The 24865-nt window shown below is 40.5% G+C and overlaps 1 protein-coding gene across 6 annotated transcripts; it reads left to right on the top strand.

Annotated features, from left to right (window-relative positions):
- Positions 1–5818: 5818 nt before the first annotated feature.
- Positions 5819–23700, top strand: RNF14 (ring finger protein 14). 6 transcript variants are annotated; one of them, XM_039236198.1, is made up of 10 exons: positions 5819–5920; positions 6209–6269; positions 8277–8454; positions 10159–10326; positions 11374–11525; positions 14602–15129; positions 15763–15991; positions 18525–18697; positions 19531–19661; positions 22275–23700. In XM_039236198.1, the coding sequence occupies exons 4-10, from the start codon at positions 10173–10175 to the stop codon at positions 22330–22332; spliced, it is 1425 nt and encodes a 474-aa protein (XP_039092129.1). In that variant the 5' UTR covers positions 5819–5920; positions 6209–6269; positions 8277–8454; positions 10159–10172; the 3' UTR covers positions 22333–23700. The 6 variants fall into 6 exon arrangements, with proteins under 6 accessions (XP_039092129.1, XP_039092130.1, XP_039092132.1 ...); XM_039236199.1 differs by lacking the exon at positions 6209–6269 and having other exon boundaries at positions 5853–5920; XM_039236201.1 differs by lacking the exon at positions 6209–6269 and having other exon boundaries at positions 5859–5882.
- Positions 23701–24865: the final 1165 nt, after the last annotated feature.

A 24865-nucleotide genomic window follows, 5' to 3' on the forward strand; every position in this document is an offset into this window, starting at 1 on the left:
ATGTTCTGAGTCTCTGGCTCCTGACATGGCATTTTGTGGTCTTTGTTGGGACAGATGACAGATGTCCACTCCCACACAATGGCACCTCTTTCTGGGCCCAGTGTAGAAAGAAAGATATACTTTGTAGGGGGAAATTTGCCAAGAAATAGAACATTGCAAGGAATGAAAAAGCTTTGTGTCTTGATTGTCTTGGTTAAGAGAGGTAGCTCTCAAAAGGGGCCAGATGTCAGAATCACTTTTCTGAATTCCAGAGACAGGGCAAGAACAGTCATACGTTTCCCTGTCCCACCCTGCCACAGAGAATTTTATAACTGCCAACTCCATTCCCTCTACCCTCCCTTCAAAAAGTCTTCAACTTTCATTTGGGACAGAGTTGGGGAAATTGATTGGAGCTTTTTTTCTGGAAAGAGAGGCTTAATTGATCTACATAATAAAAGGAAAATAGGAGAGGGGGGTTAGTGCAGGCTGAGGAAATGATGGAGGGGGTGCTGTGAAGGAAGGTAGTAACTTGAACATGAGGACTTGTGAATGAGTTGTTGTGAGCCGTGGGTCTCCTTCAGGATTTTCAAGCAAAAGGCAAGAAAAGACTTAAATTGATTACAGTTTATTAGCTTTAGTAACCACAACTGGAGCACATAAATTCTGAGTTGATAAGGGTTACACATATGTTTTGTCTCTCTCCCCCAACCTCAAAGGGAAAGTGGGCTACTTCTAGCCTGTAGATTTTAATTCTGATATACAAGACACTCTGACATGTACCCCACCTCCACCCCAATCTCATTGAGAACCACTGATTTAGAACTCCTTAGAAGCACTCGCGACTTTGTAAGAGCCAAATCCTAGAGCCTTCAGGCCTTTCTTACTAAGCAGTCCTCCTGGTCCACAGCTCTCCCCCAGGCCTGTGTCACTACTCGGCAGAAGCTGTGTGCATGGCTGGCTGTCTCCGTGTCTTTCCACAGACTCTTCTGTCTGTTTCTTTGATTCTGTCCTTGGTTTTCCCTCCTTCTGCCTCCCAGGTGTGGACATGTCCCTAGATACCGTTCTCAACCTTCTCTTCTCCATAGGGTTCTTAGCCCAGAAACAGGATGTCAGCTTAAAAAAACCCAAGGTGCCCAGATACATTTGAATTTTAGATAAATGATGACAATATTTTTAGTGTATTTTTACCTGGCAATCCTACTCAGAAGTAATATACAGTCTCAACGCAAGTTTCTCTTCTATTTTTCTGTTTTCTCTCCTCGCCCTTCTCTTCCTCTTCCTTCTTCTTCATCCTCTTCTTCATTCTCTTCTTCTTCCTCTTCCCCATCTTCTTCCCCTGCCCCTTACTCTTCGCCTTCTCCTCCTTCTTTAGAATTGTGATTTACATGGTGAATTTTAAAATCTATCAATGCACACAAAAATCAAACCTATTGACTAGAAGCATCGTCTGTGCATGAATATTCAGAAGCTGACTGTGTTGATTGGCCTTGTTATGTATTCAGCATTTCTGGGTGACTCCAGTATCGAACTGTTTTCACACTGACAGAACCACCCTGGGGGAAGCCTGGATCACACTCATTCATTAGCTTATTTGGTCATCCAGTTACTCATTTATTCGGTGGAATTCAGCATGTTCTTCTCTATTTACAAGGTCAATTTTTTTTGGCAAGGGAAGTAGCTGAAGTTGACCCACATTTTCCCTTCCTCTAAACCATTGGTTTGGTTTTCTTTCTTCACACAGAATCTAATCAACCTAATTCTTGCCTTGCTTCAGAAAGGTTCTTGCAGGAAGGAAAACGAGTCTTCCCCTCGTTACATAAATTCTCATGGGGCTTCCCGTTATAAGTTTACGACAGCCAGGAGTTGAGCCTGGAGCTCTGAGAGAAACAGCCACACACTGATTTATGATGGCAGCTGCTGCTAAATCTCACCCCCTTTCCTTCTTACGGAGCCTGTTACCTTGGGGTTACAAAACCCTTTTCACTGTTATTCAGGGGAATAATAATAAAATGCCAGGTGGCAAGTATAAACATGATCATTCTGTGCCTATTATTGTAAATCAAATTTTACCTTGCATCAGAAGCACAGAAAACATTTTATACTGTCAGCCAACTCAAGCCTTTTTAGGAGTCGATTTTTATATAACCCTGGGATGACCTGAGGTATTGTATGAGCTGCTCCAACCTAAGAAGCTGGTCACACAGGTGATCCGGCTGTTTCTCCTTACACACCCAACTCACCATTTCCCTTGAGTGAAGTGTTAACTTGATCTAAGTGTAGCATTGGGGTTAGGGCTCCAGTTGCCTGGGTTCAAGGCTCCATTCCACAATATACCATGTGTGTGACAGTGAAAAATCACTTAACTTCTCTGTAATCAGTTTCTTTAACTTTAAAATAGAGATGATAATTGATGATGGCCCCATCATCTACTAGGCTTGGGGACAGGTGATGAAGGGGAGTCTCTTTCTTTCCCTCTGTATTCTCATTCTCACCTATCATTATGTCATAAAACCTAATCCTAATTTCCTTAGGGTGTTCCCTTTTAATTCTTATGGCAAGAACTATTTTGTTCCCTTTATATTTCTGCTAAAACAAACCTAATTCTCTTACAGGCTACAGGAGAGTGTGAGACTGGTGAGGAACCAGCCCTAATCTTATATGTCACCACGGTTTGACATTGGTCAAATCGTTTCACCCATTAGTGCTCCAATTTCCTCATCTGTAAAACGGAGAGACAAGATTGCCTCAGTTATGAAATCCTGGGTATTTAAATGAGATAATGCGTGTAAAGTGCTTAGCACAGTAGAGGACTGGGCACCTGCAGAAAGTTTATTTATTTATTTATTTATTTATTTATTTATTTATTTATATTTTAGAGAGAGAGTACGCAAGTGGGGGAGAGAGGCAGAGGGAGAGAGAGAGAATCTTAAGCAGGTTCTATACTTAGTGTGGAGCCCAATGTGGGGCTCAATCCCACAACCCTAGAATCATGAATTGAGCCAAAATCAAGACTCAGATACTGAAACAACTGAGACACCTAGGCACCCCTGGGGAAAGCTCAATTTGAAAACGATAAAGGACATGAAACCAAAGATACAAAAGTCTATTATTTTTAGGGAGTCTAAAAGCAAATTTTATTACAATACTCTCTTTATCCAATCCTGACCTCAAAACTGGACTCTAAACATTTAGTCCAAATTATTAACACTGCTTTATAGTTCTCTCTTCTATTTCCTCCATCCTGTGACTTCTGACATGTCATAATTCACTTCCTGCTCAGATTTGTGAGAATTCCTGAACTGGTTCTTAGGCTCCCTTACTTTTTGCATCTGGTAGGTCTCTGACAGGATCCATGATCTCACCTGTGAGCACAGTGAGGTAGGGTTGTCATATGCTTTCCTTTTGGTTTTATTTCCTTTGGCTAAACATGAGTAATGATATTAGTGAATGGCTTTGGAGACTCTTCTGCCTTTGCATCTTTAAGGAGTATGTTTCTGGTCTGGGAGTCTATCACAAGGGTTGGTTAGGTTTCTGGTCTGTGACACTGTAGAAAATTAGGAGTGATTATTTGTATCTCAAGAGTTTCACTTTTGTGGCAGTCAGGGAACCCCCTCCAAAGCCTCGATTTACTCACTCGGTTTTTCTTCTCTCCTGTGTGCAGGACTGCCTGCATAATTTGTGGAGCCCAGTGCAAAATGAAAATGGAGAGCTTCTTGTTAAAAAATTAAGAATTTCAAGATGGCCGTAGGAGAGCATTAGACCAAGAGCAGGGCGCTTGTAAGCCTGAGGCCTTCCCGAGAAAAAGGTCTTGTGGGACCGACACAGGTGACTGGCCCCTGAAGCCAATCCTGCCTGGAAGACAGTGGTGGTAAAGACTTTTAGAATCCTGTAGGCTTGCATTAGAGGACTACCCTTACAAGCTGCTTTTCTTGGGGGAGAAGTATATGATAAAGAGGAAACAGGAGCTTATTAGATCATTAAGGCACATTAGTTTGATGGTTTCCAAGAACCAGAGCCAACATTTCAGCATCCCACTTAAGCGCTGAGAACAGTGTTTTGTACCTAAAACTTTCTTATTGAGATATAATTCACATGTCATAAAATTCACCCTTTAAAAGTATACAGTCCAGTAGTTTTAGTATATTCACAAGATTGTGCAATCTTCACCACTAATTCCACAGTATTTGCATTCCCCAAAAGTAACCCCATATCCATTAACAATCACTTCCCATGCACTCCTGCCTCAGCCCCCAACAGCCACAAATCTGCTTTCTGTCCCTGTGGATTTGCCATCTCTGGACATTTCATATAACTGGAATTATGCAATTTCTGGGCTTTTAGGTCTGACTTCTTACACTCAGCATAATAGTTTTAAAGTTCATCCAGGTTGTAGCATTTATCGGTACTTCATTCCTTTTTATGGCAGAATAGTATTTCATTGTATGGATATACCACATTTTATCGGTTTATCCAAGGATGGACATTTGACTTGTTTCTACCTTTTGGCTTTTGTGAATAGTGTTGCTATAGTAAACATTTATGGATGCTAAACACAAAGAATGGGTACAAATGTAGTTATATGTTTGTGCAAGTTTTTGTGTGAACATATGTTTTCAATTCTCTTGGGTATATACCTAGGAATAGAAATGCTGGGTCTTATTGTAACTCTATGTTCAACTTTTTGAGGAAGTGTCAAACTGGTTTCTGGAGCAGCTACACCATTTTGCATTCCAGCAGGGTATGAGGGTTCCAATCTCTCCACAGCCTCATGATACTTGTTATTATCTGCCTTTTTCTTATAGCCATCCTAGTGTGAAGTAGTTTTTCAGTGTGGTTTTGGTTTGCATTTCCTTGATGACTAATGAGGTTGAGCATCTTTTCATGTACTTCCTGACCATTTGTATATCTTCTTTGGAGAGATGTCTATTCAGATCCTTTGCCCATGCTATAACATGGGCAAACCTTAAAAACATTTAAAATTGGGGCATTTTCCTTTTGTATTGTGGAGTTACAGAAGTTCTTTATACAGTCTGAATATTAGATCAATGGTTTGCAAATATTTACTCCTGTTCTGTAGATCGTCTTTTCACTTTGTTGATAGTGTACTTGAAGCACAAAAGGTTTTGATCGTATTTAGTCCAGTTTTAGCCGTTACATTTAGGTCTTTGATCCATTTTGAGTTACTTATGCATTATGGTATGAGGTAGAGGGCATGTGATTTTAATTCCCGGTCAGTTTCTCAATAACCATGGGTCCTTTGGTAAGTTCCTGAACCTCCTCTCTATGTTTCGATTTCCTCATTAATACAGTAGAAATAACAAAAACTATCTAAAATCAGAAGGTATGGTGAAGATAGAGAAAACGTACACACACTTAGTAAAGTGCTTGAAGTATCCTGACTGCTCAATAAGCGTGGTAGTTATTACTGTTACAGTATGAAAGGTGAGTGAACGCTTTCGTAGAGGAGGTGCCCCAAAGATGGGCAGCATTTTTGAGAAAGAAGTTTGAATGGGGGAACCTTGCTTAGTCTACCTGGACGAGCTCGTCTGAGATTGTTACAGGAGTGTGTGTCTTGGAAACAGCACTGTCTCCCTTTCACCTGTAGGGATTGGAAAAATTTAGAATTCCAGACCCATCCCAGAACTACGCCCAGGAGCCGCCTGGTCACAGAATCTACGTTTGTATCCACTTCTCCAGAGGCAAACTTAAAGTTGCCAGGGGAGACACGGATGGCGGTGACGGCGGTCGCCCACGCACGACCGCCTTTGGCCTTCAGGGGGCGGCCGAGGGACCCGGGCGCTCACGGCGGCTGCGCAAAGCCCTCCCCTCGCCGGGCCGCGCCAGCCGGATCCGCCCGACTCAGCTGACAGCTACAAACACGGAAGAGGCGGTGCCGAGCGCAGGTTGAGCCGGGCGTCTCCAGGCCGCGGCGTCGGTGGCGGTGAGGGGACTAGGGCTAGGGCAGAGGGCGGAACTTTGGGGCCCGGCGCGACAGGGTGGCCGGAAGGTACGGTGTGGACCGCGCTGCGAGCGCGCGAGGCGGAGAAAAGCGGCCGGGACTCCTCAGTGGGCCCGAGACCCCAAATCCGGGACAGGACGTCCCCAGCCTGGCCCGGCTAAGCGCCCAACCCCCCTACCACGCGGGGCGCTCAAAGGAGGAAGGGGGAAGGTCCAGGCCCTGTTGGTTCGGGACATCTGGGGCCGCCTCACACCTCACGCTTTCTTACAGCGTCCTCTCTGTCGGAGCGCCGGGGCAGGTAGCGAGGCCGGGGCCTGCCCCCGGGTTGTAGGTGAGTCGTACCAACAGCGACTCAGCACCCCGGGTGGGGAGCGGTGGGGATACCCTCGGCGGCGTGCTGCTTCCAGGGCCAGCGCTGACCCCAGCTCTACAGTTGCACGGTGTGGCCTGGAAGAATGAGTAGGATTTTCCCAGGCCGAGGGAAACCCGGCGGAGGAGGGCTTCCCTCGCTGGGGTAGCGGTTTCCCGTTTGCTGAGACTAACATAAAACTTAACATCTATCTGATGGCACGGGGTTTAGTCTCGTTCCTGGGTTACGGATGAAGAAACGGAGTGGTCTGAACCCAGATTTAGTTACATATTAGCTCTGTGACCTTGGGCCGGAACAGGACTGAAACTGTCATTTCTCTCATCTGTGTAATGCAAATAGAGGACTTGCTTCCTGGGCCTGTGGGATTATGACAGGAGTGAATGCATTTAAAGTGCTTAGTACACCGCCCCACACACGGTAAGAGCTCAGTGTTACTTTTCTTGGTGGTGCTGTGACTCCTGCTTCTAGTGGACTGTAGCAAAGCAGTCACCAAACCCTGGCATTCTGGTCCCCCTTTTCAGCACACTGCATCTCACACCAGTTCGGTTACATATTTTTCTCCGTTGTCAAACCCAAGGCACTGCTAGATGCAGAGAGCAACCCCAACACAGATGCAAAAGACTTGATCCTTGCCCTTAAGGAACTAATGCAGTCTGGAAGTGTAAGTTCATAAACTACTGTAATGCAGAGTGGGATGTGATCATGTCATAGGAAAGTTACAGTAAAAAAAAAAGTTTGCTGGATTTTTAAAGAAAGGACATCGAATTGAAATTTTCTACCTAGAATAGGGGCTTTGGACATGAGTCTTGAAGTCCCAGTGGGTAGAATGAAAATGAAATGTAGGTCTGCCATGTGAATTAAGGGACTGGGATCTGGTGGCAGCTTCAGAAGCTGGGGTCTGGTGCCATAGGGTATGAGGAGCTGTTGATGGGAAACACTGCTTGGAGTAGAGCTGCTTAATCCTAGCTGCACATTAGAATCACCTGGAGGGCTTGGGTAACTAACTACTGAGGCTTGATTTAATTGCAGAATTAAATTGTAGAGTACAGCCTGGGTATTGAGAATTTAAAAAGCAGCTCCCCAGCTGATTCCAATATCCAGACAAACTAGAGAAGAATAACCTAAAACCTGAATATAAAATCATTTCTCACCCCATTTACACATGTTTAGACAGGAAGAAACAGAAAATTGTTTAGGATTAAGTAACAATGTGAAAGGAGCTAAGGTAGTAGGTGCTCAATAAATGTAAATTGATTCTCACTTTCATTCTTAGTTTATTTGGGAGTCACACATCTGAAAATCTAGTTTCAAAATTACCATTTCATGTAAGATTTCTGAATATAACTTCACAGTGTTCTTAGGCTTCTCCATAACCTGTCTGTGGACCACCTTCCACTTCCCTTTACTCCCCATTGAGAAGTCTGGCTCTGAAGTTTTGAAAATTGAACTTGAAAGTGGGTGCATGTGTGCATATGTGCACGCTTTTGTTGTTTTGTTTTTAAATATCTTGCTGTCAATGCTTACATTGACCTAATGTTGGGTGTCCCTAGCAGGATTAATTCATAGGTGAGAGGAAAAACTGAAGGGGGATAGGAAATGAAGGAATAGAAGAAGCTGAAGAGGAAGGGAGAAGCAAAAACAAATCCAGAAAGATGTTTAGATGTTTATTATGAGACAGTTTTCTCACCTCTCTTAACGAGGTTGGTATTCCACCTCGGCTCCTCCCAGGGCTGAAGACAGTCAGATAAGGCTTCTCACATTGCTGGGGCCTGGCAAACACTCCTTTCACCCCATGGCCCTGTCAGGCTGTCCTAAACGTAATAGACAACTGTAGATTAGGATTGACTGTATGTTAGGATGTGTTTGACCTAACTGGTAATAATGGAAATTTGGAATTAAAATTTGGAGACGGTCTTAACACCATCTTCTGTGGGGTTTTTTGTTTTGTTCTGTTTTGTTTTTCTGCAGATGGCTGGATTTCTATAGTATTTCTAGTATGAGTACCAGATCTTGGCCTTTTATCCAACTTCAACAGTCTTCTTTCCACCTCCTGGAGAATAAATGGGATTTGCATGAATGCCACATTCTGAATTGAAAGACACGGACTGCATTGCTAATAGCCTTTTCTTCTGATTGTTATTAACAGGTAGTAACTCACCTCAACTAGAATGTGCCCATATGTTCTATTTGGGATAGGAATGTAGTAGTTTAAGCAGAACCATGATCATCTGCTGGAAAAAAATGTTTTTTAATGGAATCATTTTAAATAAATGTATTCAGAGTTTGAAGTGTCACTTTTTATGATGTCCTAACTTTTCAATTGTGTACTTTTCAATTAAAAAATATTTTAGTCAAGAGGGGGCATGTTTGTAAATCTAGTGATAGTCCAATATTTTAATTGACAGAATGGTAATTTTTTATTGTTTTAATAAAGTAATTTTCATAGATGCTCGTTACATATTTTTCCACATTTAAATTACTTGAAATTGTGCATCTTTCAGTTGCTGTGATTAAAAAGCATCGGTTTTACATTTTAATTGTAGCATATTTTCATTCTTAGTTTCACCTGAAATAATGGTAAATCTTAAAATTATTGTCACAGAGTCTGGTGGTAGTTTAAAAGTTTAATGTTAGGGGCATCTGGATGGCTCAGTCAGTTGAGCATCTGACTCTTGATATCAACTCAGGTCATGATCTCTCAGTTTGTAAGATCAAGCTCCCTGTTGGGCTCTGTGCTGACAATGTGGAACCTGCTTGGTTTTCTCTCTCTCTCTCTCTCTCTCTCTCTCTCTCTCTCTGCCTGCCCCCGCCTTTCAAATATTAAAAAATATGAAAATTTAATGTTATTTTGCTGCTTCTTCAGTTATCTAACCCTCTTATATAGTATCTGTCCCTGTAACATTGTCTAGAGCAGGCTGTTCTGAACTGGGAGCCATCCCCCACTGCACCCCTGGGGGTGCATTTGAGTATGTTGAGGGTTTGCGCACTGTTGGCATCTAGTAGGTTAAAGCCACGGATGCTGGTACATATCCTGTAAGGCACAGAATAGCCTCCTTCTATACAGAACTGTTTGTTCCAAAATGTCAGTAGTACCGAGGTTGAAGAAAACTTGCCCTAGAGATTTTTATGGATGGATTTAAAAAATTTGTTTAGGGGTGCCTGACAGGCTTGATCTGAGGAATGTATGGTTCTTGATCTTGGAGTTGTGACTTTGATCCCCACATTGAGTGTAGAGATTACTTAAATAAATAAAACTTTAAAAAATAATAAAATAATTCATTTATTTTTAGGAAGGATATCACATATACTTTTTTTTTTTTTTTTTTTAAAGAGAGTGTGAGCAGGAGAGGGGCAGAGGAAGAGAGAGCATCTCAAAAGCAGGCTCCACACTCACCACGGGGCTTGATCCAACAACGCTGGGACCATGGCCTGAGCGTAAAGCAAGAGTCAGACACTCAACCGACTAAGCCACCCAGGGGCCCCTACTTTGACTATTTTTGTGAACAAGGCACTTTGCTAGGATTGGTGGGCAAATCACAATAATTTGAAAATTTTAAAAATTCAGATCATGCCTTTTTTCCCCTAAATTTGTAATACCTGTTAGAGTCAGCAATTAGAAGCACCACAATCTTTTTTGAAAAAGCTGTTCCTGTTGCAAAGATAGTAGAATATTAGATACGTCTATCATTTTCAGTTTGGCAGAAAAGTGATAATATTGATGAATTCTTTGCGGTTTTTTTTTGTGTGGAACTTTACCTTTTTTGGAGGGGTAAGGGCGGGAGTTACCCCTAGACTTTTCCCAAACTCTCTGCCTCTTCTACTCTTAACTGATTTGGATGATTGTCTTCAGCTCCAGAAAATTAAATGTCGTCAGAAGACCGAGAAGCTCAGGAGGATGAATTGCTGGCCCTGGCAAGTATTTACGATGGAGATGAATTTAGGAAAGCAGAGTCTGTCCAAGGTGGAGAAACCAGGATCTATTTGGACTTGCCACAGAATTTCAAGATATTTGTGAGCGGTTAGTTAATAATACTCTCTTAAACAGATTTTTCTAAATAAAGGTTATTTTCGATTTCTTAGTGAACCCTAAATTATTTACCGTCTTGTGTACATAGGCATTGGTGATAGACGGTAGTATTACAGATTTAATGCATGTTCCTGTTTTAATTGAAAATTGGACTGAGGGTGCATAGTTTTCAATTTGATTTGCCTTTTGACCACTGAATTTGGATATTATCCTGTGTATTTCATGCATCCTAATCTTCTAACTAGCATTTTATCAGCTATGAGTCATTGGCTGTTAAACAGGGATAATAAAAGAGAAAATGACATCACGTACATGAAAACGCTTGGAAAGTTTTAAAAGTACCGTGGTGGTTGTTAATACTATTTGGTTTCCAGAATCATTTCAACTGCCATAAACCTGTGACATATGCTGTTACTCTGTGACCTTTTGCTTCAGAAACAAAAAAGCAAAAAACTGCCACTTTTGATATAAACATTCACAGAAGACTTTGACGCACACTATCTCAAAATGTTTCTACCAAAAAGGCATTGAGTAAAGAAAGTAAGTGTAATAATTAAAAATGAAACGTTGATTGTGAGAGTGTTGTGTGCTGTATCTTGCCCTCGAGCCTGAGATTGTGTTGGCACATGCTGGTTGGTCTAAGTAGGTCATAGCTCTTTGATAGACCTAGAAATCCTTTTCTCTAGATCGTGTCTTTAATCATCTACTGTAAAACAGCAGTAAGAAAAGAAAACATTGTTTATTACTTGCTTATTAGTGTTAGGAATAGTACTCAAAAGTATGTACAAGAGTAAGTTATGTGTCTTCATTAGAAATGTCATGGTGCTTAGTAGATTTTTCAGGGACTTACAAGATTTTTTTTTTTTTTTTTTTTAAGGTGGTGGCTGTGGAATTACCATTAGGAAATAGGAAATAGTGCTTTGGGGGAGGGTTTTATCCCCTCAGTTAAGCGTTAGTCTTTCTTGAGCACCTGCTCAACAGTAATGGACACTCAAGTGTTGACCAACTGATTCTTTCTAATTTTTGTTTTTGGTTCAGGCAATTCAAATGAGTGTCTCCAGAATAGTGGCTTTGAATACACCATTTGCTTTCTGCCTCCACTTGTGCTGAACTTTGAACTGCCACCAGATTATCCATCCTCCTCCCCACCTTCATTCACACTTAGTGGCAAATGGCTGTCACCAACTCAGGTTAGACCCGAAACTTAATTTCTCCTATCCATTTTTAGAAACTTAAAAAATCATCTTTAATTGAAGACTACTACCTTGATGATCTTGAATTCAGTGCATGAAGAACAAATGGCTTTGATTTTGTAATTTTTCCCCCTTGCCTTCGTGAATCCTAATAATGGTAATGAATTGAAAGTGGTGTTTTAGAAAGGAATGGCAGTAATTAGGATGACTGATCACTATGAATTGCAGTATGAGTACTTTTTAATCAAATATATATTCTTATCTTGCTGTTTTTCCCACTTAATCTTTATTATAATAGAGACTCTAAGGTCCTCCTCGTTTTCCTTAGATGTTGGTATGACTTTTATTTTTTTAGTTTCTTATCCATTCCTTAAATGAAAGATTTAAGTGTAATTAGGAGGGCTAAAATGGAGCTCATGTAGTCATAATAAACAAATAAGCTAAGTAAACAGAGAAAATGCTTTTATTTTTAGAGATCTGTATATTAATAACAAATAATTGTTGACTGGTCTCACATGGATGTATATGCACACAGATGGAAATGTGTATGATCCCTGTATCCTGTCTCACGAAGGCTTGAGACCTTATATTATGAACCTTGTATTATGAAGCCTTCATTTCCTACAGTTTATATATCCTTTTCAAGTAATAACCCCGACTCTTGATTGAGACATAAATATGACTTGAAGCTAATATAAAGCACTCTGAGATAGATAATGGATCGATAGCAGCTACTTTTCTAGAAGTCATGATGAAGATTGATAGGCTGATGTATATTAAGACGAAAGCTGTCAGAGTTCCTTGACCTCAAGGAACAGCTTGTCAGTTTTTCCTGTTGGATCACGGTGTTTTCATTCCACCCCACTGACTAGTCTAATCTTTGAGATGAGAGTGCTTTTGTAAAATTGAGCTTATGGTTTAAAAACTAAATTAAATTTTACGAAAGGGTAATACATGTAGAATGGAAAGGAGTATTATTACCTTACATTCTGATATCTGGGCCAGAGGCAATACATGCAAGACAGTGCATTATTTGCCCAAGAATGTCAAGGCCGTTTGACATTTAGATCACTGAGAGCTGACTGAATTATTTAGATATTTGTAACCTCATTTCTCCAGAGAGCTTTTGATACTTTGTATCCATGCCTGTGTACACACACTTTTTCACAAGCACAAAACAAGGACAGATTAACCGAGTGCAGGGATGCGGTTTCAGATTCCAGCCAAGTAGTCATCTACTTACTGCTGGCTTTGGGAGTGTGGGGAGAGGAGAGTTGTTGGCTACTTTATGTATTGCAGCTGAAATACCAGAGGGTCCTCTATCAGATAAGTTGTTAGGCATATAATTGATGTTTTAATTGGCCTTGTATTCCTTCTTGGCTCAATTCTTGTTGGTTGCTGGGCCCTGATTCCTTGACATTGTGAATCTCACCTGTTGATAGTGAAGTTGACACATGGTCCTGTCTTTCACTGGGTTGGGGTTGGTAGAAGGGAAGTGGGTTTAATCTCATAGTATTTTCCATAATGCCTCACCTGATATATATACAAATACAGTCTCTCTCTTGTTCTTTTCCTCTTTTCTTCCCCTATCCTTACATTTATGTGCACTCCAGCTGCCCCTTTAGAGGTTGGGTGGAGAAAAAAAGAGGATGGAGAATGGCTCTCCATTGCACTTGGTGGCTCAAGTGGCACTCAGAGCCCCCCCCCTTTTTTCTTTTTTAAGTTTTTTAATGTTTATTGATTTTTGAAGGAGAGAGAGAGTGTGAGCAGGGGAGGGGCAGAGAGGGAGTGAGATGCAGAATCTGAAGCATGCTCCAGGCTCTGAGCTGTCAGCACAGAGCCCGACACGGGGCTCGAACTCACAAACCATGAGATAGTGACCTAAGCCGAAGTCAGATGCTTACCCAACTGAGCCACCTGGGCACCCCATTCCCTTTTCATATTTAGTACATTTTATACATTTCAGCAGGTTTCTCAGAAGTATGACTGATCTTATAAGCATATTCATGTACATGTGAAAAAGCATTTTGAACGCTATTTAACATCCTAAGTTTTTAAGTTCAGGAAGTGTTTAAGTTCGTGTCTATATAGGGTTCAGTGAATGGCACTGTGCAGAGCAAGGAACAGAAAAAATGTCCTTTTTCACTTGTTATTTAAATTTACAAAATTTGTCTGCATCTGGAAGGCTTATTTTTTGTGTTTAGCTAAAAAGAAAAGCTGCTTATAATTCCTGAGCTCTACTTACCAATATTCTACATTTCTAATGGAAAATCCTCTTACATTTGCCTTTCAAATTGAACATACCACCTTTAAGGAGGGAAAGTCAAAGTAGTTGAAAATTTGGCCGCTCAGCTTAGGGAGTGTGAGCTTTCCCTGTGGCAGCCAAACCGTGTTGAGGGCTTATAATCGTGTCCAGGTTCTGTAGCATTCTGTCTGCCTTCATTAACCAGGATCTGCTGTAAGCCCGGATTGCTTAGTTAGAACCAGCTTATAAATCCAAATAACAAGGACTCTGAGGTTGGATTCTGTTCGTGATTCTTTCCCTTGAGTTGGCTTTTTGATAGGGCCGAAAGCTAGAATTAAAAACTTGGATGAGATTTTTTTAAACTGCTCTCTTTCTAACCATTATGCAGGGTACCTACAAGGCTAGGACTCCAGAGGAATCGAAATAGTCCATTTTAAAGCTAGATCTCTTTCTCCTGTGTGAAATGTGTAGCAGTACTAAAAGAACAAATAAAGAACAGAAAAGAATCCTCCACCTCAGTGGCTCCTATGTAAACCTGCGCTCCTGTAGAGTCTTGCCATGCCTCTTGTTTTCATGGTACTTCTTTTAGCTTCTGACTTTGTTTTCTGCTGTGGCTCACATTGTTGCATAGTTTGAAGTGGCACACAATATTCTCACTCTCTGTCCAGCACAGTTTATCACAGCAGTAAAACAAAACAAAACAAACAGAAACCATGTTAGGAATTGTAAGGGCCTAAGTTAGAAGTTAAAATATTTCAAGAGAAATGAGGAGTTGACAGTATCCTCATCTTTCCAAACTCACCAGACCCCTCATGTGTTCTCTCCTAGCTGTCTGCACTCTGCAAGCACTTAGACAACCTGTGGGAAGAGCACCGTGGCAGCGTGGTCCTGTTTGCTTGGATGCAGTTTCTTAAGGAAGAGACGCTAGCATACCTGAATATTGTCTCTCCTTTTGAGCTCAAGATGGGTTCTCAGAAAAAGGTGCAGAGAAGGACGGCTCAAGCCTCCCCTAACACAGAGCTAGCTTTTGGAGGAGCTGCTGGATCCGATGTAGACCAAGAGGAGGTTGTGGATGAGAGAGCTGTGCAGGATGTGGAATCGCTGTCGAGTCTGATCCAGGAGATCTTGGACTTTGATCAAGCTCGGCAGATCAAATGCTTTAACAGTAAATTGTTCCTGTGCAATATTTGTTTCTGTGAGAAGCTGGGTAGTGAATGCATGTACTTCTTGGAGTGCAGGCATGTGTACTGCAAAGCCTGTCTAAAGGACTACTTTGAAATCCAGATCAGAGATGGCCAAGTTCAGTGCCTCAACTGCCCAGAACCCAAGTGCCCTTCGGTGGCCACTCCTGGTCAGGTAATCCTCTGCTCTCTTCATAGCTGCCTCCTGAATCCCTTTCACAATCTTCTCAGGATTTTCCTTGCTAGGGCTCATTAGGGCAGGCCGAGGCCTTGGAGCCAGCCCACACATAGTTTCACTGTATACATCAAGAATGCTGTGGCCTTACCCTTGAAGCCAGAGTGAATGCTTCCTTTGCTGGGCTTGGAATGGGCAGTTCTTGGCAGAGATGAGTGTTAGAAAAGTAATTATAATGTGTTCCGGTGATTTACTTAGTTTATCTGCTGGGATCCCATCACCCCTGAAGAATCACTAGCCTGCCTTTGTGTGAGGTTAGGATCTGAAGAGCATATCTTTGGCCTGGGTCACAGTCAAGGACAGCATACTTGGTTTGACTCTTTTTTAAAAATCAACTTTCTTAAGCCATCATTATATCCATTTAAAACATACAGTTGGCTTAGCTTTGACACATGTGTAGACCCATGCAACCACCACCTCAGTCAGGGTCTAGACGTGCTACATTTGGTTTGATTTCAAAGTGAGATTGTTTTAATTCATGTGAACCTAGTTAGCATCAGCATTTTAAGGATCTCACCAGAATCAGAACCGTTTGGACATCATTAAACTTGGTTGTTTTATGTTTCCCTCCAGGTCAAAGAGCTAGTGGAAACAGAGTTATTTGCCCGTTATGACCGCCTTCTCCTCCAGTCCACCTTGGACTTGATGGCGGATGTGGTATATTGTCCCCGCCCCTGCTGCCAGCTGCCCGTGATGCAGGAGCCCGGCTGCACCATGGGCATCTGCTCCAGTTGCAATTTTGCCTTCTGTACCTTGTGCAGATTGACTTACCACGGAGTCTCTCCATGTAAGGTAACTGCTGGTAAGTTCTAACGGTGCGAACGCAATCCTCCTATCCTCTACCCCACCCCCCAAAAGCCTTATCTCTTCAATCCTTCCATTTGGAAGTGTTCATTCAACAGATACTTTTGTTTCAGTTACTGTCCTGTGTTCTAGGCTCTGGGAATATGGTGGTGACCAAATACCCTCATGGAACTTATATTTTAATGGGTAGCCAAACAAAACAATAATGATATTAAATGGCTATAAGTGCTGTGGAGGAAAAAAAAAAATAAAGCAGGAACAGAATATCAAGTGCCTTGAGGTTTTACTTAGGGAAATGAGGGGAAGGCCTCTCTGGCAAAGAAGTTTGAATAAAGAGTTGAAGGAACTAAGGACACAGCCGTGCAGATGCCAGGAACCATTATGGAGAAGGAATGGCAAGGTCATTTCTATCTATGAACATGTAATAATGTAGCTCCTACTTGGCAAATGCAGACAGTCTTAGCTGCCACTCTTGTTTCCATGGCATGTACATCTGATTAGTCATCAAGTTCTTTGTCATTGAGCCCAGGAAAGTCTCAGAATCTGCCTCAACACATAGCACTTCAGAAAGCCACTGTTTATTGAAGTGGACACAGGAGGTGGAACCTGTTTGCTAATTGTGATCTAAATAAGGATTGAGAAATCAGGCGTTGACCTCAGTTTAACTGGACTTTGATGGCTTAGTCTTTCTCAGACTAACAGGGATAATGATAATAGCTACTATTCATAGGGCTGCTGTCAGGTTAAAATGAACTATTGTAGTGCTCCTTGAAGTTGATAATGTTGTTAAACTGGTCTGTGACTAGATAAATAAATTGAGAGTTGGGTCTAGAAAGTTATAGTGATTTCAGAGTGATTTTATGTCAGATCTAATAAAAATTTAAGCTTGTGTTTTTTTTGCCTTTGTATTGTTTTTCTAATAAGATTCATTTGATTGTATTTTGTGAAAATACTAGTCCTTGGCAGAGTAGTGAGGGAAATACCAGTCCTTCAACATAGCTTGGGAACAGTGAGCTTATACATGTAAAAAGCAAAATGGTAGCCATGAATGCCATTATTACTGTAGTTATTAATTGCTACTATAAGCAGAGTGTCAGTATCTCAAGAAAGTAACCCTAAGGGCAGAATGAGTGAATACTTCCAGTTTGCCTAGAACACAGTCCTAAGTAGATACGGGCAGATGCAATGGAGAATTCACCAGAGTATAATAAAAGCCTTTGCTTTTTTAAATAAAATACTTTTATTTAAAGTATTTGCTTAACTTCTGTGACCTTATCATTGAGGGGCTGAAGTATATTTCAGGTATTTCATAACGTTTGTGGAAGAAATCAAAGGCTTGGAGGCTTCAGCAAAATTAAGCATCTCTTTCTGTATCTATTTATATCTGCATATCTATATATTAGATAATAACATATAAAATATATGAAGTACCAACAGTTATTTTGAGAACTTTAGAGCAATAATCTTTGCTCTTCACCTATCTGGGAACACAAAAGTGCTTTGGATTTTTAGAGGGATAAAAGTGACAGGATAAAAAGATACAGGTCTGCAGCTTCTAAGTAGAGGGGATGGACCCCATGGGAATTCAAATTACAGAGAAAGAAAGCTTCCCCAAAAGATCCACTACATAAAAAGGGAGTCAGACCTCTAAATAATATGAGGAAAATAAACTAATAAAATAATTATAACATGGTTGAGAGAGGTTTTCAGTGAACATACTGAAAAACTAAGGTAGTAGAATATGAACAAAAGCCTTTGTGTGCAAGTAAAGCCTTTGGGAATGGCTGCCCATTACATTTGAGTTAAGTGGTAGAGTCGTGCAGCCAGATAGAAGAGTATCCAGGGGAGAAGTTGACAGGAGGGACTTTGCAGTACCCGGGGGTGGTAAATCGTATTTGCTGACTTTTTTGTATACAGAATTGAAGAGTCTTTGCTCTTAAGCCAGAGATGCTTTTGTGTATTTCGTAGTCCTTGCTGTTACTGAAGGGTGAATGGTGCTGACTTCGTGGAAAATGAGTGTCTGTTTGGACCTTTGTGTCTTTTAGCTAAGTCAGTCTTGAACTGTATACCGCTAGTTGCTCAAACATGTCAAAACTATTAACTCAAAGTCGACAAAAAAGATGGCCTCTTATTCTAACCCCTTGAGCAAGACAGCTTCTCTAACTGCAGGATTCTTTTATGTTCTTTGTCATTTCTACATGTGTCATTTTTACCTAGTTATAACCTAAATATGCCTTTTTCTGGATTCTGTAATGAGTGTTTTAATTGAGTTGTCGCCATCTCATTTATAAGTTTTTAATAACTAAATATGTCATTAACTGGCTCTTTCACATGTTTTTCACTTGGACATTTAACTTGTTTGCCATTGTTAAATGCACTCCATGCATATAACTTTACTTTGGATTATTTCCTTATGATTGAAGTCCCAGTAATAACATTATTGAATAATCAAAGGTTATGACCATTTTCAGATGGTTTTTAGTCAGCTTTGCAAAATTTTATAAAAGTTAATTTTCCATTTCACTTTCCAGAGAAATTAATAGACTTACGAAATGAGTACCTGCGAGCAGATGAGGCCAATAAAAGGTTTTTGGAACAGAGGTATGGCAAGAGGGTAATTCAGAAGGCACTGGAAGAGATGGAAAGTAAGGAATGGCTAGAAAAGAACTCAAAGAGCTGCCCGTGTTGTGGGACTCCCATAGAGGTAAACGTTCTGGACAGACTTGGCAGACAGACTTGAAAGCTTGTTACGATTGCCTTAATCCCATTATTTATGACTAAGAAAACATGTTTATCAAACCTTCTTATTTGGAAGATGCAAATTCACTACTAAATACTGACCTTAAATGGATGTAGACTTCCCTTTCCAAAATGCTTTCATAAAGTGAAAATTATTCTCACATTGTATCCACATCAAAATGGAACGGGTTATGCCGAAGCCATAATAGAGCTACAATCAACTCTTAACTCCTGTACATGATCTAAAAAATCAAGCCAGACTTCCTAGAACTAATTATCCTGGAATTTAACACAACTGCTCAAGAAGTATACACTGAGGAAATGGCATTTTCCTATTAGTCTGAGCTAAAATAGACATTTAAGTCTATTGCTTCTTGACAAAATCCTAGTATGTTTTAAAATAAGAATTTATCTTTGCATTTGAATCTCCTATTTTAATCCGTTATATCTGAACTGAATCTGGTGGTGATTCTCCAGTTACTGCACTAAGGAAACTGGCATTCTGCTTAACCACTTCACACATGCCTGAGCCCTGTGTCAGAGTGGAGGACCTGATACCAAATGTTTACTTAGATTCCACTAAGGTTTGCTAAGTATCTAGTTGTAGGTACACCTGCTAAGTACTTTCTGTATTTTACTTGTAATGTATAATAGTTACAGCGTGTTACCTGCATATCTAAACCCTGCATGGGAAAAAGGAGAAGTCTAGAAGGATGTTGTACTGAATCTTTTTGGTATATGCTTTTCTCTTGTGCCTTAATAGCTTTGGTATTTTTCTCTTTCTGTCTTTTCCACCAGAAATTGGATGGCTGTAACAAGATGACTTGTACTGGCTGTATGCAATATTTCTGCTGGATTTGCATGGGTGCTCTCTCTAGAGCAAACCCTTATAAACATTTCACTGATCCTGCTTCCCCGTGTTTTAATCGGTACGTATACACAATCCCGTAGTCTCAGAAGCAGTTTTGGGGCCATTTTGCTTAGAGAATTCTCTTACATATTTTCTCACATATATGGACTTCTTTTTTCTTGGGAGTTTATGATGAAAATATGCTATGGGGAAATTTGATTTTTTTATCCTCTTCAACTTTTTATAGTGAAAAATTTCAAACATAAAGAGTTGAAAGACTATGATTAACAGAATACCTTCTACCAAAATGAAAAATTAATAATATTTTGCCATATTTATTTTCGAATACTTGACCCTAAATTGGAGATAACCTCTAAATATGTCCCCATGATCGGCACCTGGGTGGCTCAGTTGGTTGAGTGTCCAATTTTGGCTCAGGTCATGAATTCAGGGTTCGTGGGTTCAAGCCCCGCATCGGGCTCTGTGCTGACAGCTAGCTCAGAGCCTGGAGCCTGTTTCACATTCTGTATCTTCCTCTCTCTCTGACCCTCCCCTGCTCATGCTGTCTCTCTCTCTCTCAGAAATAAATAAAGAACATAAATAAAAAAAATTTTAAATATGTCCCCATTATCTTCTAAAGTAAGAAAGTTCTTGTACATAACAGTACTTAAATTTAATGATGATGGCATACTATTTTCTAATAAACATATTTAAAACTTCCCAATGACCCCTAAAAATAACTCTTAAAGCTGTTTATTGAGCTATGATCTAATCAAGTTCAAACATTTTATTTGGTTCTGTCTCTTTAGTCTCTTAATAGAGAATAGTTTTGCCCACTCTTTTTTTTTTGTTTTTATTTTTTTATTAACAAATTTTTTTAATAGTTTGTTTATCTTTGAGACAGAGACAGAGCATGAGCAGGGGAGGGGCAGAGAGAGAGGGAGACACAGAATCTGAAACAGGCTCCAGGCTCTGAGCTGTCAGCACAGAACCTGATGCAGGGCTTGAACTCACGAACCATGAGATCTGACCTGAGCCGAAGTTGGACGCTTAACCGACTGAGCCACCCAGGCACCCCTATTTATTTTTGAGAGAGAGCACACAAGTGGGAGAGGGGCGGTGAGCGGGGGAGGGTTGGGGGGGGAGACACAGAATCAGAAGGAGGCTCCAGGCTCTGAGCTGTCAGCACAGAGCCCAACGTGGGGCTCAAACCCACAAACTGTAAGATCATGACCGGAGCCAAAGTCAAAGGCTTAACCAGCTGAGCTACCCAGGGGCCTCTCCCACTTAAAAAAAATTAAATGTTTATTTATTTATTTAGAGAGAGAGTGCTCACACATGTGAGCAGGGGAGGGTCAGAAAGAGGAGGAGAGAATCCTAAGCAGGCTCTGCACTGTCAGTGCAGAGTCTGACATGGGACTTAGAATCACCAACCTCAAGATCATGACTTGAGCCAAAATTAAGAGTCAGACGCTTAACCGACTAAGCCATCCCCTGCCCATCTTTTTTTTTGGGGTGTGTTGAGGGGAGCATTGACATTTTAGAGAGTCCAGGCCACTTGTCCTGTAGAACATATTACTTTCTAGAATCCTATTTCTCCATGTTGTCTTTTAGTTACTCTGTCCTCTCTCCTGTAAATTGGCAGTTAGGTCTAGACTGAGTTTGAACATATATTTAGAGTAACATTTTTGACATGAATACTTTGTGAGGCGTGATGTGTACTACATCCTGTATCATATTAGGTCCATAATGTCAGGCTGTCCCATTGTTAGTGTGCTGCTCAGTTGTCTTGATTGTTCCATTGCAAATGTAAGTTTTCTTGGTGTGCCTTGGTGGCTCAGGGGTTAGGCGTCTAACTTCGGTTCAGGTCATGATCGCACGGTTCCTGAGGTTCCTGAGTTTGAGCCCCACGTCGGGCTCTGTGCTGGCAGTGTGGAGCCTGCTTGGAATTTCTCTCTCCTTCTCTCTCTGCCCCTTACATACTCCCTCTCTCAAAATAAATAATTTTTTTAAAAAACATAAGGTTTCTTTTTTGTAATTCATAAGTAATATCTGGGATGATTTCGTGGTACACTGCGAATATCCTATTTTTCAACAGCTCTCATTTCTGTGAGTTGATGACCTTTCTTAAGAGGCATATGTATAGTACTTAAAATCATTGGTGTTACCTAACTGTAAGAGAAGTTAAAGAAACAGGTTCTCTCTGTGAACCATTGTAAATCTAGTGTTGAAAATTAATTAATTTTAGGTAACATTGGAAAGAAAAACAAGTTGGCAACTATAAAGCATTCTACCAGTGGCGAATGCAAGGGTGATAAAGTGGAGTAGAGTAACTCACATGTGATAGAGTTACAGTGGTTTAGAAGAGTTTACCTTCTTCTAGATTGCCTGACTTCCCCAATCCTGGAGCATTCCATTTGCTGTATACATTGAGTATTGGCTGATACCCATTTCCCATTATTGTTAATCCTTGGCCTTAAAGAGTTTGTCTGGATCCGAAGAGGGCTATTCTGGTAAACTTTGAGACCGCTTGTTCAGAGGGACCCATTTTTTAGCCTTCCTCAGTGTAGGGATTGTGGGAAAGGAAAAGCTACACAAAGATGTTATCAGACGAGTGCAGAAAGTGATTTTGAGAGAAGGAAAGAGAGATTTTTCCAAGTGCATAAAAATGTACCTTATTTTATGCTTCCAGGTTGTTCCATGCTGTGGATGTTAATGGAGATATTTGGGAAGATGAGATTGAAGACTAGTTAACTCCTACTGCTCAAGATAAGGAAGTGGAATGGTTTACCCTAACCTTGTGTCAAGTACACAAAAAACTTGGCAGGATACTTAGGGTACCATTTATTCACTTATCCTTTGTAGAAGGTGTGGAAGAACAAGGTTTATATTTCCGTGTGGTACTACTGATTAAGGCACATGCACATGTTTTTCAGTGTAACATAGAGAAAGTTATAAGCCAAAGGTTCAGAAAATGAAAACTAGAGAATATTAAATACTACAGTGTGCCCGAAGCTCTGAATAGTTAAACAGTAAATATTTATTTTTATTTTCTTCCCTAAGCTTTAGGTGAGGAGAGGAGTCAAGAGTTAAACTTACAGACCTTTTTATCTGAAAGCATGCCTCTAGGACATTATGTGGGAGTCCCCTCAGTACTACTCCTTATGACTGGGGTAGGTAGAAAGAAGCCTTATGAAAATTGTACCAAGAGCCTGATGTCATTTAGTCCATGTCACATTCCCTTCACCCTAAGTTTCTGCCGAGTGACTTTTCTTTGGAGGAAGCCCTTTACTCAATAACTGATTGGATGACCCAGTGTCATTTTGATCTACTGCTTTTCAGAATAGAAATTTATAGATAATTTACAAAATCTTTTTATTGCCACAAACACTGTGGGTTAGCTGGTATTTATTAGTGGTATATGGTCCACTGGTTTTGAGCCGAGTCTAGAATTTAATGATAGTGGCTCAGAAGAATTTGAGTCCTATTCAGCTCTTCTGGGCAGTAGACCCTGGATTCAAAATGACTTGTCTTTGCTACCTTTTGTTCAACGCTCTCTCCCTTCACTCGTGCCCTACCTTCCATCAGTGAGGACAGTTTTAATATTAACTGCAGCAGCTCATATTTTTATTTCTGCTGGAATAGGAGAAAGCCTAATATATTCCCAAGCTGAACAAGCTGTATTTTTTAAAATTACCTCTATTTTGAACTCCACACCATTGTAGTTATAGTCGTGATTTTCTGAATTCTTTTCAAAGGTCGTCTCTAATGAGCTATGGAAATTTGGCTTCCTACCGTTTTTTGCAACAGCACTATTTTGGGGGATAATTTTGGCTTGATTCCTAGATCCCTGTTTCTGGATTTTGATGGTTTTTTGAAAAATTGTCTTTCCTTGTGGTTTGGTGAATGGCTTGGTAGCAAAATATTTTTTGAAAAAGAGGACAGAGGGATACAGCTGCAGCTGTGATGTTCTTTTTTCCCAATGTGTCATTGAAAATTGGGGAATCACTTTTAACCATTTTATGCGTGTGTATCCAGAGTCAGCGAGGACTGTTTCTGGATTGTCAACGAGGCTGCTTAATCTTAAAAATAAAAATAATTTAAAAATTGTCTTCTAATTAGAGCTGAGTTGCTGCTGTTCTGTCTCCAAGGCAACTGATAACATTTTTAAAAACTTGTTGGCATGTAACACATATTCTTCACGTGAACAGAGAAAAAGTCATGGAATAGCACCTGTTCTCTTACCCAGACTGGTGACTGAACTTAGGTTTTAGAGCCCACATTTTGTTTCAACCATATGGTTCATGAGCTTTCGTTTTGCACATTTTATATAAGAATTAAAGTTAATTTCATATATATATATATATATATATATAAAGTTTATTTTTGAGAGGGCCAGAGAGAGGGGGAGAGAGAGAATCTCAAGTAGGCTCTGCACTGTCAGCATGGTGCCTGATGTGGGGCTCGAATCCACAAAACTGCAAGATCCTGACCTGCGCCAAAATCTAGAGTTAGACGCTTAAATGACTGAGCCACCCAGGCGCCCCTGAACTAAAGTTAATTTCTTAAAGAGTTAGTTGAATATAACAAATGGAAATTAAAGCAATGGTACAGTATATACCTAAGAAGAGTGGCTTCGTGATGGAATGGGAATTCATTTGATATTTTTTCACTAGTAGCCACTCAGAAGTTTTTTTGTTCATGGGCTAATTGGTATTTGCTAGAGACTATTTTATTTTAGGCTTTTGTTTTTAATTTTTTAAAAATGTTTGTTTATTTTTGAGAAAGAGGGAAAGACAGCACACAAGCAGGGGAGGGACAGAGAGAGGGAGACACAGAATGTGAAGCAGACTCCAGGCTCTGAGCTGTCAGCACAGAGCCAGATGCGGGGCTTGAACTCATGAACCATGAGATCATGACCTGAGCTGAGGTCAGATGCTCAACTGACTGAGCCACCCAGGCATGCCTATTTTAGACTTTTGCACATTATGTTGATGATAAAGTGGAAGTAGGAAAGAAAGCTTTATAATGCACTTCTGTGAAAGAAATGGGAGGTTCCCTTTATGATTTTAAAAAACACAGGTGGTTAGTCTTAGACCTGTTTGTTCATCTGAATGTTTCATCCTTATTAGGTGCAAAATCTTGACCATCCAATTTTAACAAAGACAATAAATAGAGCTTATAAAGTCTCATTTTTGAAGCACATGTTACGAGGTAATTTTAAGATGGTACGGTTCTGGGTAGAGTACTTTTTTAATATATGTGCTGCCAAAGCAAGGACCA

Source organism: Hyaena hyaena, unplaced genomic scaffold, assembly GCF_003009895.1.
Source record: "Hyaena hyaena isolate Hyena2069 unplaced genomic scaffold, ASM300989v1 scaffold_107, whole genome shotgun sequence".
Taxonomy (NCBI): Eukaryota; Metazoa; Chordata; class Mammalia; order Carnivora; family Hyaenidae; genus Hyaena; species Hyaena hyaena.

Coding starts and splice junctions, on each gene's coding strand:
- RNF14 (XM_039236198.1), top strand. CDS start 10,173: ATGTCGTCAGAAGACCGAGAAGCTCAGGAGGATGAATTGCTGGCCCTG. Junction 11,526..14,601: donor AATGGCTGTCACCAACTCAG/GTTAGACCCGAA, acceptor GTTCTCTCCTAG/CTGTCTGCACTCTGCAAGCA. Junction 18,698..19,530: donor GTTGTGGGACTCCCATAGAG/GTAAACGTTCTG, acceptor CTTTTCCACCAG/AAATTGGATGGCTGTAACAA.